The following is a 17,340-nucleotide window of genomic DNA, read 5'->3' as shown; positions in this document are numbered from 1 at the left end:
CCATTATGACTATGGTATGCTGTAGCTGTAATTTTTAAAAAACCTTTGACTTGTGAGAGAAATAAAAGGAAGCAGCACACATTGAATAAAAAAGACTGGTCATAGCTATTTTTATGAGTGCTCCTAAAAATCAGACTAAACAATGAAAAGTCCCATTGAAAAGGGGAGTAGAGCAAAGAAACATAAATTATAGGCCTGATTATCATGAACCTATCTCAACCTAAGGAAGCTTTCCAAAGAACTGCATATAATTACTCTGCAAACTGCTTAGAGCTCTATGGTTATGAATGTAGCTGCTATCCGTGCAATGCAACAATTAAAATTCTATATTGGATAAGAATTGCTAAGAGATACGGTGGGATATAATCATAACCACACTATCAAAGTATAGCCATGAAAGCAGATATGAAAATGAATAAACAGTGTGATGCATATAGTTTCTGCTTTAGTAATTAACCTGCTAAATCAGGAAGAGAATATAATGTATTAAACTAGTTCTGGAAGAATAAAAGCAAATATAGAAATTAAGGCCTGTCAAAGTGAAGTTATACACACTTAGAACTAGAATGAGAGATACAGTATTTCATATATTTTAAGAAAAGACCAAACAGAATTTGGTATCATCACACTATGTGTTTGTTGATAGAAAACTATTGTATGTTATGACCAGAGATATACAAGTATACAGGCAGGTTTTGACAGAAAAAGGTAAACTGACAAATAACAAGCACAGTATCTTACATATGGTAGGTGATTACTGTAACTGCTTCATAAAGATCTGAAATGAATTAAATGTTGGGGTGGGACGTGACGTCCTGTCCCCTCCCAGGACCCTGTCTAATCACAGCACTGTGGATGGATGCATTTAAAAAAGCAGGCAATTCAGTGGTTTCCATGGCCTTATTTCAAATTATGGTTTTAAACAAAACACAGTGTCTTATGGAGACAGTTTTGTCATTTAAGAGGTTTCTAGAATGGAGAGAGAAGTATTGAAGGCAGAGGATCTTCCACCTACGTAATATCTAAGGTAGGAAACAAACAACTAGTTTTATTAATGATGGAAACACTTGGAGCAGTGACTAGGTCAGTGAATCTGGATGAAGCATAGGGTTCACTCAATGCAGAAGGTGACAGCCCAAACTAGAGGCTTTTCCAGGAAAAAGACCTATTTGTCATTTATGCTACAACTCTCTATCCTTGAGAGCAATGGTCCCTAGAGTGTGGTGGTCCCTTTCAAGAGCTCTACAAGTTCAAAGTTATTTTTATAATAACACTATCTTTTCCACTCTCATTTCCTTACAAGTGTACAAGGAGTTTTCCAGAGGCTACATGATGTGTTGTGACATCATTATTCTGACAGCTTACAGAATGTGTGAAAAAGAATTGAGACCAGCTGTCCTCAGTTAAGCCAGACATTGGAATTTGCAAAAGGAAACAATGCAGCTCTTCCCACTTAGTTTTTTGGTTGTAAAGTTATTTTTCACAAAACATGTTGATATACAATGGCTTATTATTTTTAGTGTATAAATACACAAACATTAAAAAAATCTTAGTCTGGGTTTCTAATAGTTAATATTGATAAATGTAAATCATATAATCAAAGGCTCTTTAGAGTCATCAATAATTTTTAAAAGTGTAAATGAGTCATGAGACCAAAAAGTTTCAGAACTACTGCTCTGCAATCTTTACTGAATTGCCCTGGAAACGATCTGCTCATTCTTTCCCAACAGTGTACAAATGCTTTGAGAACAGGAGCCCTCCTCTGTTCATCTCAGTAGAGCCCCAGTACTAAATATAGTCCTTTGTTGTTTGCAAATCAAAGGAACAAATCTTGCCATATTCATAACATCAAAAACTTAAATTCAAGATCCATATAATACGTGGGGTACGTGTCTTCTAAAAGTGACAGATGAGAAGTTAAGCTGACTCTGAAGCTGCTCTCTACTTACAGATTGATTTCTACAGCTAACAGAAACAACACAATACCACTAATGGCTTGTGGAATTGGTTTTACTGCTTGATAATCACCCTACATTTATTTATATGGGCCAGGTGTCAGAAAAACTGGAAAAGAACCTGGTAAAGTAGAAACATAATTGATGTATTAGGGTAGTCAGAGTATAGATGAATATTTCCTTTCCAATTTCATTTGCTGGTTGCTGGTTAATGTTGCTTGTACAATAAATCTGTTTGTCTGGTTGAGTTCTGGACTGTAAGGAAAAAAAAATAAAAGAACTGCTCCTTATTTGCAGAGATGAAATAACCAAAGTAAAGTGAGGGGCTCTTTCTTCTCAAACAAACAAGCACATATAGTTCTAATGCAGGAATCTGAAGGTGGAAGAACAGATGTTGCAACAGTCTCAGTTTTTTCTGAAGTCCAATAAGGTACTTGGAAAACACCACTGGGAAAAACCATTTACACCTCATTTTTTTAAATACTTAAAACCATGCACATAGTAAACACTAGAGCATCTTCTTTTAAAAAGTGAATAAAACTATTCAGGACAATGATATAGTATTTTCCATGTTTGTTCATTCCTTCCTTCATTCAAAAAACACTCAGTCTGGTAAACAAAACAAATATTTGATACCCTACATATGTAAGGGGCTTTGTGGTACCATATTTGTAGAAGAAACAAATGAATCAGACATATGCCCAATTCTTAAGAAGCTTGTATTTTAGGAGGGTTGATTGTAATGGACATAAATTAGACAAAATCAAAGGTGGTGAAAATTATAAACTATTATGGGTATGACTGGCATTAGAACATTTAGACAAACCATCTGTTTCATATGTGTTATATGATGAATATTACACTCAGTGTCTTACATAGAGGAGATAAAATATAGTCACACATGGGTGCTGACATATGTATATGTAAACAAAAACTAAAAGACCCTCTGAATGTATAATTTGTCATAAAGAACCAGCCTTATGGTTAGTACCAAAGAACATTCAAGATGACAGATGTGATATTTTGAAAAAACAAGGCTCTGGTATTGTACATAATAATAGTGATAAACCACAGTAAGTTATAACAGTTCTAAGCCATAATAGAAACTCTAAAGAAAAATTGTAATAAGACACTGCTTTAAGCTAGTTTGGACTTAACTACCTCAATTTGTATCCATGAAACCAGCTTCCACAACCTGTTTTTATTGGACAGGATTCAGCGAATATTCCTATAATCTTGTACTATCAGTACTTGAACATGAATGTAAGTACTCCAAAACGATAGTCTTGAGAGTGGAGTGCACCTACCCTGAGGATACACAAAGACTTCCAGAGCTGTAAGCATGGAAAACTTTAAAGGAATCAATGTCTACATCCACAATTCACATACATATACTTTCCAAAACTGATTTACCAGAAAAAGTGTTTGTGTTGTGAGTTCTGCAACAATCCTTTCAAAACAGTCTTCTAACATAAACTTTTACCAAATGCATCTTTCTGGGCTGGAAACTTCTCTGGGGGCACAGTACAGACAAAGGAACAATGATAGAAAGACTTATTCCTGAGTGAGGTCCATAAAAGCATAGCAGCAACAGCTTCAGAACCACGGGAGGAATCAAGCGCTTCTTTCTTCATCTGAGAACAACTCTGGGCAAGCTGCTATGCTTCATCTCTTTTAGAAATGAAATGGTTGCCAAAGAGATGTGTATTTACATATTTACTTAGGTTGAAAAATGAAGTCAGACTATTCTTGAATGTCTGATTTGGGTGACTGGTTTGCCAATGGTGACTTTGAGAGGATATGGCAAATGTTAATATATATCTCTTTCGCAGTTATTTAAACTTTGAGTAAGAATTTGAAGATAGCAGCTTTAAAATGTGTTAAGAGGTACATCGTTTTTAAAAATCCTTTTAGAACAAACTATCAGAAAGATGAATTAAGAAAAACGGTCCCATTTACAATAGCAACAGAATGAATAAAATATTTAAGAGATACATTTAACCAAGGAGGTAAAAGATCTGCACAGTGAAAACTGTGAAACGCTGATTAAATAAACTGGAGAAGACATGACAATAATGGAAACAGTCCATGTTCACAGATAGGAAGAATATTGCTTTCCAAAGCAATCTATAGATTCAGTATAATCTCTATCAAAATTCCTATGGCATTTTTCACAGAAATACAAAAACAATCCTAAAGTATATGTAAGCACAAAAGACCCTGAATAGCCAAAGCAATCTTGAAAACGAAGAACAAAGTTCAGGACATCATGATCCCTAATTTCAAACTATATCACAAAGCTACAGAAAAAAGAAACAAACAAACAAACAAAAACCTATGGTATTTGCATAAAAAGCTGACACACAGATCAATGAATGGAACAGAAAACAGGGACGCCTGGGTGGCTCAGCGGTTGAGCGTCTGCCTTGGGCTCAGGATGTGATCCTGGACACCCTGGATAGAGTCCCATATCAGGCTCCCCTGCATGCCTCTTCTTCCTCTGCCTATGTCTCTGCCTCTCTCTCTGTGTTTCTCATGAATAAATGAATAAAGTATTAGAAAAAAAAAAGAAAACAGAAGCCAGGAAAAAAAAATCCTAATATGGCCAATTAATTTTCAACAGAAGAGCCAAGAATATTCAATAGAGAAAGGATCCCTTCAATAAATGGTTTTGAAAAAACTGGATATTCACATATAAAAAAGAATAAACTGGGCTACTATATTATATTATATACAGATCAACTGGAAATGGATTAAATACTTGGATGTAAGACTTGAAAATATAAAACTCCTAGAAGAAAACATAGGGGGTAAGCTCCTCGATAGTGGTCTTAGCAATATTTTTTGGATTTTATGCCCAAAGCAAAGGAGATGAAAGACCTGTACTCCAAAACTATAAAAGTTTGATGAAAGAAACAGAAGATGGTACAAAAAATTGAAAAAGATATTCCATGCTTATGGAATGGAAGAACTAGTATTGTTAAAATGTCCATATTACTCAAAGCAATCTGTAGATTTAATGCAATCCCTATCAAAATACCAACATTTGTCACAGAACATTTTTCACAGTTCTTCAAGAAATCTTTTTAAAAACTACCGTATGATCTAGTGATCCCACTTCTGAATATATCCAAGGGTAGTGAAATCACCATCTTTGAAGAGATACCTGAACTTTCATATTCACTGCAGATTTATTGACAATAGCCAAGGTATGGAAACAACTGAAGTGTCTGACAACAGATGAATAGATAAAGTAAATGTGATGTGAAAGATATATATGATGGAATATTATTCATCTGTAAAAAAAAGAAGGAAATCCTGCTATTTGCAACAACAAAGAGAATCTAGAGGGCATTATGCTAAGTGAAATAAGCCAGACAGAGAAAGACAAATAATGCATGGTATCACTTATATATGGAATTTTAAAAAGAAAAGTTGATCTTTATAAAAGCAGAAAGTAGAGAGGGTGGTGCGGGGGGGGGGGGTAGGACACAGGAAGAGGGTGGTAAAGTGTACACACTTTTAGTTATAGAGATAAATAAGGTCTATGGATATAATGTATAACATGGTGACTACAGTTGATAATTCTGTATTGTATGAGTGAAATTCACTAAGAGAGTAGAACTTCAGCTTTTTCTCACACACAAAAGCTGAGTATGTGAGGTGATAGGTATGTTAACATGGTAGGAATATATACCAAATCATCATGTTGTATGATACATCTATCTTACAATTTGTTATACCTCAAGAGAAGCTGAGAAAAGGTAGATAATATTTGCTAAAAGAAATGCTATGACTATATGAACAAACTCGTTGTACATAATAAAACTATTTTAGGAGATAAAAAAGAAAATATTTAGAAACTCCTGCTATGAGATATGAACTAAAAAGAAAGCAAGCACAATGATAAAGAGAATTTTTATTTAGGTTGATAATTTCTCCAATGCAGAGAATATTTCTTGAGAACGACACTGTGTTTGGACCAGGCTGGGGTAATAGTTTATGTTCTTTCCTGGAAAGGCAGTGTGATATTGGACTTTGTACCTTTCTGACCTTTCTGAACTTCAGTTTTCATGGCTGTAAAAGAGAGATTATAATCCCCAAACCAAAAGTTTACTATGAGGATTAGAACCAATAGTAAGTAAGATGACTTACTTCAGTGCTTGGTGGTACCTCACTGGCACTAAATAAAGAATGGTGGCTATTATGCAGTCTCCTGTATTTTAAATCTTTGGGCTGGGTGAGGAAAATCACAAATTGGAACTCAAATTATTTACTATCCCTTTTAGGTGAAAATTTAGCTACTGATCCACCACCTGTGATATGTATTTTGAGTCATTTTTTCTATCAGTGTGGACAAATTTTAGCTAATTTAGTAATGGTCACCTACCTGATGTTCTCTGTAAAAAAAATGGATGGCCCTGTAGGTCAGGAGTATAAGCTATGTCCACAGATTGGGATATAATCAATAATGAACAACTGGCTGAGTTAATATTCAGTCATAGTACCATTTTTGCAAAACATTTAACATGTAAATAGTAAAGCCTTGCTATGCATAGTCCTGGCATTACCTGGAAGGTTCACATAATGCAAAATTTGAGGCCCTCCCCATCTACTGAAATGGAAGCTGGAATTTAAACAAGATTTCTAGGTGATTCATGTGTACCTTAAACTGTGAGAAGCACTTGTAAAGAACAGGACATTTGCAGGGAAGATATAATCACCAGGGGTATATGTAACTCAGGTGGGAACTTTCTGATGTACTCAATTAAAGCTGAGTAAGGCAAAATGATGGGGAGTCTAGACTGACATATATAAATGTCCATAAGCACACACACTCACTGATCAGTGGTTCTCAATTGGGGGTGATTTCACACCCAGAAGACACTGGGCGTGTCTAGAGACGTTTTTTGGTTGTCACAAGTGTGGAGAGGAGGGCAGCTACTGGCATCTAGTGGGTTGACACCAAAGATACTGCTAAACATTTTACAATGCACAGCCCCCACAACAAAGAATCAGTTGGCTCAAACTGCTAATAGTGCTGAGGTTAGAGAAATCCTAGCATAGATTATGCAAACATCCCAGCATAAATAGGTGTTTAATTGGAACTATTCATGAAAATAGGAGCAGTAATTTGACTACACAGTTCCAAGGGGATGAATTTTTTATCTGAACATTCTGCATCTCAAGATCTATGAAGCTTTTTTCTTTTCTTTTCTTTTTTCTTTTCTTTTCTTTTTTTTCCTTTCCTTTCCTTTCTTTTCTTTTCTTTCTTTTTTAAGATTTATTTACTTGAGAGAATGGGCAAAAGAGAGAGAGAGAGAGAGACCACAAGCAGGGTGAGGGGCAGAGAGAGAAGCCGATTCCCCACTGAGCTGGGGACCTGACTCAGGACTCCAAGATCCTGACCTGAGCCAAAGGCAGCTGCTTAACCAACTGAGCCTCCCAGATGCCCCTCTATGCAGCTTTCAAGATTACGTGTACTCCAGTTAAATGCTCAAAATCATTTATCTACTTTCGCTAGCAAACCCAGAATCAATGACAATCTGTATTAGCATATAAAATCAGTCAGCATCACTGCCTAAAACCTTATTAAGCAAAGAAAAGTAATGGAGACAGAAAATTAAGGTACTATTTTCATTTAAAACCCAATCCAACTAAAGAAGAAAGCAAGCTTAGGACCCTTAATTCATATCCTCCTTACCCAAAAGACAACAATAGTCTATACCTTCATTTTCCATATCCACAATCCCTTGTCTGCAATTTCAAAAATCTAAGAACTATGCAATTTTATTTTCTAAACTGTGGCCAAACTTCTTATCTGAATACATCATCTGGCAGCAAAGTCTGAATAGATGTGAGGCTATTTATTACTTAATTATCCCACTCAGTGTAACTATTCATATGGTTCACTGCAGAAGTATTCAGAGGTATGCTTAGGAGGTGGTGCCACAGGCCTTGCTGGAGCTGTTATATATGATAGATGCTCCTTACTGCCTTTCTAAAATTTGAAAAACTACAATTTTAAAAACATTTGGCATTCAAAAGTTTTGGATACATGCTTGTGGACCTCGAATGTCTAAAATAGTCAATAGCAAATATTTGCTAAAACTATTCATATACATTTGAAAGAAGAAAAGACTATATACACACACATACATGTACAAATCCCTACATCAGTAATTAGCAGTGTGACAATTAGTTTCTTTAGGGCACTTTGTACAAGCCAGGCTTGCAGCTTCAAATCCTGTAAGGACCTGCTAATTTGCATAGAAATGCTTTTTTTAAGTCCATAAAGGAACCTCAAATTCAAACCTTCAAATGCTTTGGGATATAAGGCAAGAAATAGTGAATGATTTACGGTAAGCCCTTTGACTCTACCAGAAATGCTAATTCCAATTCAGTAGAATAATCAGCCTGTCCCCTCTAATTCTAATTCTCTCTCTCTCTCTCTCTCACACACACACACACACACACACACAGAGTGTAATAGCATTATAGGCACCAAACTGGCTCTGAGAAGGTTCTCTCAGGGCCTCTCTCTATCCTCAGTTCTCACTGGTTGTGGGTTCTAAACTCCTGAGCTGATGGCTGGGAGTATAACTCTTTCTGCATATAAACTCCGATTTCCCTCCCTGACAGGCCTTACCTGACTAGCCTGTTGACTGTCTTATGGTATGCTCGCTCATGGGACTGGCCAGGGAAATAGCAGGTTGTTAGGAAACTAGTAGTACATTGCTAAGAGCAAATGTACTCAAATTGTCAGTTTTATGTGCCTACCCTGTAAAATGGGGCTTGGAAACAGAGGAGATGCCAGCTGATTTCCAGAAACCATCAAAAAGATACACGACCTTGCAACCATGATGAAAAAGATGCATCATGCTTGCTGCCAAAAACAATGAACAAAGTGGAAACAATTTAAACTTTTTCAAAATCTTTTTTTGCCAGTTAGAGCTCTGCCAAGATTCACTAATCACCAGTTTTAATGCTTTTCTCATTACATTGCAAAACAATCTTCCTTCTTTTATATCCTAAGAAAATACATGTCCTTCTCCTGAAAATGAAATAGCACATGGTATTATTTAATAAGTTGAAAAAAAATCCTGAAAAGTTTTTGTGAAACAGTTCTCTAGTTAAAGTCTAAGAACTGTGATGTAAAGAGGGGAAACTATTTCACTGCAGTTATGCTCAGCAAATTGTTAAATAAGATTCTAATGCTAAGGTGGGACGAAGAAGTACTTTGCCAAAGTTTCTGTAACTATTTCACCACCAAAGCAGTTTGCCTGTGGACATATCTACCAGTGGGTTGTGAAGTCTCATGACCATTCAAGGAAGGAGATGCCATCTTTCTCTTGTCAGGTGTCTCAAATAGGGAGTTGGAAAGAGCCAGAAGCCATGGGCAAGCCTCTTGCCAAGACTGTGGATGAGATCATCATCAACCCCACCCCAGCATCCAGCTCAGCTTCTTTAGAATTTTACAGGCTGCAGCCCTTGGGCCAGCCTCCTGTCAGGTTCTTAGAATAGGAAAAAATAAAAGTGGATCCTCCCCACAAAAAAATGTGGGAATTCTTACATTATACAATTATTTTAAACATGTTCGTCTGATGTGGTGTAATTAAAGAAAAGAGCAGATTAGGATTTCAAGAAAGACTTTTCCAAGAAGACTCTTCCAAATTAGTTTCCTTTTAAAATGTCCTTACAAATCCTTAAACAACTTTCAAAAACAAAGTTTTATGGCAAGGATTAAAGACATGTATTGGATAATTAATTCATTCCTAATAGAAAAGATATAATATTATCAACTCTTTATGCTTGATCAGAAAACAAATATAACTTTTCAACCATGACAAGTCCTTTAGTTCAATTCTTCAGGGATTCCATTCTATTTTAGCTTCTGTATAACAATACTGCAAAGCTGTAATTACATCCTCTATAATCAGCCCATTCCCAATGTAATTAAGAGTGCCACAAATTTAAAGCTATGACCTCATTGCTGAGAAGAAACGTGTGTGGAAAAGATAATTTATACTGAATGTAAAATGACATCCCTTATGCCAACAAATTTAAAACGCAAAAGAAAAAAGTAACATTATAATAGAATCATCACTTACAAGGGAACTATTATGTTCCTGATAGTAGAGTTTTTCTTCCTCATTTCTAGCATCTGACTCTAATCAATAAACTCCTTTTCCTTTTTCAAACTCTGTGCTCTTCCAGTATGTTGTGAAAACTCTAAACCCCTTCATATATCTCTCAATTCATCGCATTCAACTGCTAGTCACTATGGGGATATGTTTATGTGTTTATGTGAAGTGATGGAGTCCTGGCACAATGTTATGCTAGTGTAAACCAGATTTTAATTGGCAGAAAGGTCCATCAGTGAAGTGTATAACTTCTAAGCAGCAATGCGAATAAAATTTTAACTTGAGAATCAATAAATTGAGCACCAAACTTAATGTGTCACATATTATAATGGTACAAGCAAAACATTTTATAAATGTAACTATAACCACATTAATAAGAAAAGACAACAGCAATAACTCTTATCAAATGCTTACTATAAAAAAAATTTAAAAAAAATGCTTACTATATGCCAGCATTAAGAGAATCTCAGATGAATTATCTCATTTAATTTTCAGAAATGGCCAGAGATAATATAATTATTGCCTCCATTTTTCATTATTGGGAAACTGAAGCTCAAGGATGCTAAAACTATCCAGGTTAATCAGCTGGTAGAGTAAGGCCAGTATTGAAGCCAGGTCAGGTCACCTTGAAACTCTGTTTTTACAGCTTTCATTCAGGGTAGACTGTCTACTGGTTCTGTTACACAAGCAATTTAAACCAATTATTTTTGTCTTTATTCTTCCACTAAGGGATGGGAGAGAGGGAGTAGTGAGTGCAAAAAAAGCAAGATAACTGTTTATCAAGATTTTCCTTTCCAGTCAAATTCAGGAATTCCTTTCCATATTCTGTATAGCTGATAAATATTTTTAAATTACACAAATATTTAATCACAGCTGATAAGTTGCTAAAGCACCAATCACAAAATAGAATGCATTATTGTATTTTTCAGATTAAAAAGGCTGATTGACCAAGAAACCAAGTCCCAGGAGAAGAAGGAACAAGAAAAGGAAAAGAGGGTCACCGCCCTGAAAGAGGAGCTGACCAAACTAAAGTCTTTTGCTTTGATGGTGGTGGACGAACAACAAAGGCTGACAGCACAGCTTGCCCTTCAAAGACAGAAAATCCAAGACCTAACCACAAGTGCGAAGGAAACACATGCTAAACTAGCCCTTGCTGAAACCAGAGTTCAGGAAGAAGAGCAGAAGGCAACCAGACTAGAGAAAGAACTGCAAACACAAACCACAAAGTTTCACCAGAACCAAGAAACAATTATGGCAAAGCTCACCAATGAGGACAGCCAAAATCGCCAGCTTCGACAAAAGCTGGCAGCACTCAGCCGGCAAATTGATGAGTTAGAAGAGACAAACAGGTCTTTACGAAAAGCAGAAGAGGAGCTGCAAGATATAAAAGAAAAAATCAACAAGGGAGACTATGGAAACTGTGGAATCATGGCTGAGGTGGAGGAGCTCAGGAAACGGGTACTAGAAATGGAAGGGAAGGATGAGGAACTCATAAAAATGGAGGAACAGTGCAGAGATCTCAATAAGAGGCTCGAAAAGGAAACATCACAGAGTAAAGACTTCAAACTTGAGGTTGAAAAACTCAATAAAAGGATTATGGCTCTGGACAAATTAGAAGATGCCTTCAACAAGAGCAAACAAGAATGTTACTCTCTGAAATGCAATTTAGAAAAAGAAAGGATGACCACAAAGCAGTTGTCTCAAGAACTGGAAAGTTTAAAAGTCAGGATCAAAGAGCTAGAAGCCATTGAAAGTCGGCTGGAAAAGACAGAATTCACCCTAAAAGAGGACTTAACTAAACTGAAAACATTAACTGTGATGCTGGTAGATGAAAGGAAAACAATGAGTGAAAAATTAAAGCAAACTGAAGATAAGTTACAAGCTGCTTCTTCTCAGCTTCAAATGGAGCAAAATAAAGTGACAACAGTTACAGAGAAGTTAATTGAAGAAACAAAAAGGGCACTGAAGTCCAAGACTGATGTGGAAGAAAAAATGTACAGTGTCACCAAGGAGAGAGATGATCTAAAGAACAAACTGAAAGCAGAAGAAGAGAAAGGAAATGATCTCTTGTCCAAAGTTAATATGTTGAAAAACAGGCTTCAATCATTGGAAGCAATTGAGAAAGATTTCCTAAAAAACAAATTAAATCAAGATTCTAGTAAGTCCACAATAGCATTACACCATGAAAACAATAAGATTAAAGAGCTCTCCCAAGAAGTGGAAAGACTGAGACTGAAGTTAAAGGATATGAAAGCCATTGAGGATGACCTTATGAAAACAGAAGATGAGTATGAGACTCTAGAACGAAAGTATGCTAATGAGCGAGATAAAGCTCAATTTTTATCTGAAGAGCTGGAACATGTTAAAATGGAACTTGATAAGTACAAGTTAGCAGAAAAGACAGAGTCCAGCCATGAACAATGGCTTTTCAAAAGGCTTCAAGAAGAAGAAGCTAAATCAGGGCACCTCTCAAGAGAAGTGGACGCACTGAAAGAGAAAATTCATGAATATATGGCAACTGAGGACCTGATATGTCATCTCCAGGGAGATCATTCAGTTCTGCAAAAGAAACTCAATCAACAAGAAAACAGGAACAGAGATTTAGGAAGAGAGATAGAAAACCTCACTAAAGAGTTAGAGAGGTACCGGCATTTTAGTAAGAGCCTCCGGCCTAGTCTCAATGGAAGAATCATCTCTGACCCTCAAGTATTTTCTAAAGAAGTTCAGACAGAAGTAGTAGACAATGAGCCACCCGATTACAAGAGTCTCATTCCTCTGGAACGAGCAGTCATCAATGGTCAGTTGTATGAGGAGACTGAGGACCAGGATGAAGACCCTAATGACGAGGAATCGGTGCTGTCCTTCAAATGCAATTCATCTACTCCCTGTCCTGTTAACAGGAAACTATGGATTCCCTGGATGAAATCTAAGGAGAGCCATCCTCAGAATGGAAAAATACAAACTAAGCCCAATGGAAACTTCATGCAGCCTGGAGATCTAGTTCTAAGCCACACACCTGGGCAGCCACTTCATATAAAAGTTACTCCAGACCATGTCCAAAACACAGCCACTCTTGAAATCACAAGTCCGACCACAGAGAGTCCTCACTCTTACACAAGTACTGCAGTGATACCAAACTGTGGTACCCCAAAGCAAAGGATAACCATCCTCCAAAATGCCTCCATAACACCGGTGAAATCCAAAACCTCTGCTGAAGGCCTCATGAATTTAGAGCAAAGCATGTCCCCAATTACCATGGCAACCTTTGCCAGAGCACAGACCCCAGAGTCTTGTGGTTCTATAACTCCAGAAAGGACAATGTCACCTATTCAGGTTTTGGCTATGACTGGTTCAGCAGGCTCTCCTGAGCAGGGACGTTCCCCAGAGCCAATAGAAATCAGTGCCAAGCATGCGATTTTCAGAGTCTCCCCTGACCGACAGTCATCATGGCAGTTTCAACGTTCAAACAGCAATAGTTCAAGTGTGATAACTACTGAGGATAATAAAATCCACATTCACTTAGGAAGTCCTTACATGCAAGCTGTAGCCAGCCCCGTGAGACCTGCCAGCCCTTCAACACCACCACAGGATAACCGAACTCAAGGCTTAACTAATGGGGCACTAAACAAAACCACCAATAAAGTCACCAGCAGTATTACTATCACACCAACAGCCACACCTCTTCCTCGACAATCACAAATTACAGTAAGTAACATATATAACTGACGACTCTCACCCTCATCCAGTCTATTGTGATATTATTGCAAGGAACTCAATCCTTTTTAATTATCCCTCCACATCCCCCAAAAGACTGACTGAACTTGTACTTTGGGAAGGTTTGTGCATGAACTATCCAAGAGTATCTGAAACTAACTAAGTGTTGCCTGCAACAGTCATATCAAGTGTGCACTTACTGTATATCTTTTCATTTACATACCTGTATGGAAAATATTTAGTCTGCACTTGTATAAATACATCTTTATGTATTTCATTTTCCATAACTCACATTAATTTCACTGCAACTTGTCTTGATGAAATACTTTAACATTTTAAGCAGTAAATAATTTGTTTTTTTATCATTGCTTGCTGAATTTTTTTTTTTTTTTGGTCATTCTGTGTTACATTTTTGCATGTATAATATAATTTTATTTCCTGTTCAGAAGGTCTATTAATTCTTCCTTGAAAGCAAGGAGGACCTACGTCCCACTTCCCATTTACAGTCAACTTCTGATCACATGTTATTAGAGGAAGAGGAAGTGGTTCAAAAAAATTTATGTCTCTTTGATTTTAAAATGAACTATAAGATCTCTCAGGAGCAAAGTTAACTTCCTGCTTGAGATGTATCTCAGTATCCCTGGTGCCCAGCAAAGTGCTTAGCACATGTTGAAAACTTAATAAATGTTTACTGACACCAAGTGAATAAAAAATATTAAATAATTTGCTTTTATAAGCACATACAAGCTGATGGTGAAAGTAAAAAGCTTTGAAATGTGATAGTAAGCGAGAAAAAGCATATTTTAAAACACAAGTTACCCTGACAATCAAGAGTTGACTGTATTTCTACTGTAGTGAAAACCCCTATAGAACAAATATATTTGCATCCAAACCTGAAATCAGCCACTATGATATATGCTCTTGAATACTGCTTCAAAGCAAAAAAATGTCATTCTTGTTTTTCTTTCTTATCTGAATCCCAAAACAGTTTGAATTATTTAAGGTAGGTGTTTCCTACCTTGCTTGTAAATTGGCTATATTCAGAAGCTTGCAAGGTAATTGCATTTTTTCTCCAACCTCTAAACAAGCAAATAAAAGCTAAAAATAGTTACAAACACAAGTTACAGAAAAGGCATATTTAAAAAAAATCATACATTATCTTGGTTGAGGAAAGTTTCTTCTGTGATTATTGTTATGCCATTTACAAGGTAAGTGAGAAAAACTTAACCAAGGCATCCTAAGAATTCTGATACCTACCTTATTAGGACTCTTTGAGAATGATCTATCTTTCCACAGCAGAGAACAACACTTTTCAGAGGAATGTATTTTAAATACTCTGGTCCCCAAGTCACATTAAAAAGATAAATTCAGACAAAGTAGCTCATTACTAGTTTCCCTTTTCCAACCCCATAACTGTTAATTTAGTTTGGTCAGTTTTCCTGCCAATTACTGATTTTAAACACAATTCATTTAGACACCCAGGCAAACTGAAGATCTTTTTAGAAGTAAAAGAAATCTTCCACGATTATCCTCCTTTTCCCTGCAAAATCAATTTCATGATAGCAAAGCGAGGATTTGTTGACAGAAACACTTCCATGGTGATGAACTGCAACACCAATGCAATGGGCTTGCATCATCATTAAATAAATTGGGATGAAAGCTGAGGCTGGTGATGAATGAGAAAGCTTCTGTTTAAACACATTTATCTTGGGAATTGGCAGTGACCCAACTGTATTACAAAATACATGATGGTCTAAATGTTTTTCAAAACTATTTTTTAAATTTTATTTATTTATTTGAGAGAAAGAGTATGAGCAAGGTGGAGCAGGGGCTGGTAAGCAGCAGAGGGGGAGGGAGAAGCATACTGCCCACTGGGCAGGGACCCTGACACAGGGCTTGATCCCAGGACCCTGAGATCAGGACGTGAGCTGAAGGCAGATGCTTAACCAGCTGAGCCACCCAGGCACCCCAACACTATTTTTAAGTCACCTTGGGCTAGAACTTTAGAAGAAACTACATAATTTAACATATTTTAAAGTAGACATTGATAATGCTGCTGCTTAAGATGCTTTTCTAAATAATAATCAAGAGAGGGTACACATAACGTTTTAGAGTGTGACAGAAACTAGAAAGAATCAAAGAACAAGGTCTCTGCAGTGCTTCCCAACCTTTTTCACACAATAGCACAAAGAGAAAATATTCTGCCCCAACTGCTGAGGAGATATCTATTCCTGGCACATCTGTAAACTAAGAGTTTGAAAAACTCTGGGCTCAATAGCTCATCCATTTAGTAAGGATTCAATTTCTCACGTGAGCCAGAACAATTCTCTACAATAAAGTTAACACCACAGGACCTGTGCTCCATGATTATAATGCACAAAATCTCATTTCATCATCTGCTCTAGATCTTAGCTATAAATAGGCATCCCAAGTGATTAACATTACTAGAAGTTTACTGGACTTTCAAGGAACTAAACCTTTTTTAGAGGTTCCTCTACTGGGAAGGTTACTTCAGTATGGTAATTCATATCAGCATCAGAATTTAGGAACACTGTCATATTAATAACATATATAGATTATTAAAAGTGTTACTAATTAAAATTTATGGTTGAGATGCCTGGGTGGCTCAGTAGTTGAGCGTCTGTCTTCGGCTCAGGGTGTGATCCCAGGGTCCGGGATCGAGTCCCATATCGGGCTCCCTGCGAGGAGCCCGTTTCTCCTTCGGCCTGTGTCTCTGCCTCTCTCTGAATAAATAAAATCCTTAAGAAAAATAAAATAAAATTTATGGTAAAGACAGCATCAATTCTGAAAAAAAGCATCTTCCCATTCACAAATTCTATATTTTTGGTCCTTAGTTTCAAAATTAAATTTTTACATTCATGTGTGTGTTTGAAAGTTTACAGAACCTTCTTTTTCATTTGTATATAATCACAGAAGATCCTTGAAAGCTAGGAAAGAGGAAGTAACACTGGAAAATCTTCGTATGAGATACATGAGGGTGGAGGTTTGTATCTTTGGAAGAGGGAAGCCCATTAGAGACTCACAGAAGATAGTTTTTATACACATCTGATAAAATATCTTCCTTTCATTTCATCTGAAGTGCCAGCTTCAGAAACAATTTTCATTTTACTCAGTTCCCCTATCTCTTTAATTTTTTAAACTGCAGCATCCTATCATAGATTTAAATGATTTTCCGTATTCTTTTAAGAACAGTGGCAAAACTTTCCTGGAGGATGCCTCTGTTCCTTGGGAGCAAAAATTAAATCATCACCCTTACTAGGAGATTGTACATTACTATAGCTGGATTTTTACATATAAAGGAAAGTCTCTCTCTATATATTTTTTCTATCTATATATTCAAGATGATGACAGGATTACATAAATCTACTCAGAAGGTCTCCACAACTACACTGCACAATGCCAAGACATTAGGTTTGGGGTCTTCATGACACTCAAAGGATAAAATTAGGTAGCACTATAAGATGGTCATAAAAGGGATATTTAATTTAAAAATTCTTAGACTTGAA

The 17,340-nt window shown here is 36.5% G+C and overlaps 1 protein-coding gene across 1 annotated transcript; it reads left to right on the top strand.

The window, feature by feature from the left end:
* The first annotated feature begins 11,011 nt into the window (after positions 1 to 11,011).
* LOC119878773 (filamin A-interacting protein 1-like) lies at positions 11,012 to 14,110 on the top strand. The gene has a single exon (XM_038589355.1). The coding sequence runs from the start codon at positions 11,144 to 11,146 to the stop codon at positions 13,823 to 13,825; it is 2,682 nt and encodes an 893-aa protein (XP_038445283.1). The 5' UTR covers positions 11,012 to 11,143; the 3' UTR covers positions 13,826 to 14,110.
* Positions 14,111 to 17,340: the final 3,230 nt, after the last annotated feature.

The sequence above is a fragment of the Canis lupus genome, unplaced genomic scaffold (assembly GCF_011100685.1).
Source record: "Canis lupus familiaris isolate Mischka breed German Shepherd unplaced genomic scaffold, alternate assembly UU_Cfam_GSD_1.0 chrUn_S1895H2094, whole genome shotgun sequence".
NCBI lineage: Eukaryota > Metazoa > Chordata > Mammalia > Carnivora > Canidae > Canis > Canis lupus.
Note: the sequence above shows the minus strand (reverse complement) of the source record. Positions and strands in the feature narration are given on the sequence as shown.

Excerpts from the sequence above, each read along its gene's own strand:
- LOC119878773 (XM_038589355.1), top strand. The coding sequence starts at position 11,144 with ATGGTGGTGGACGAACAACAAAGGCTGACAGCACAGCTTGCCCTTCAA.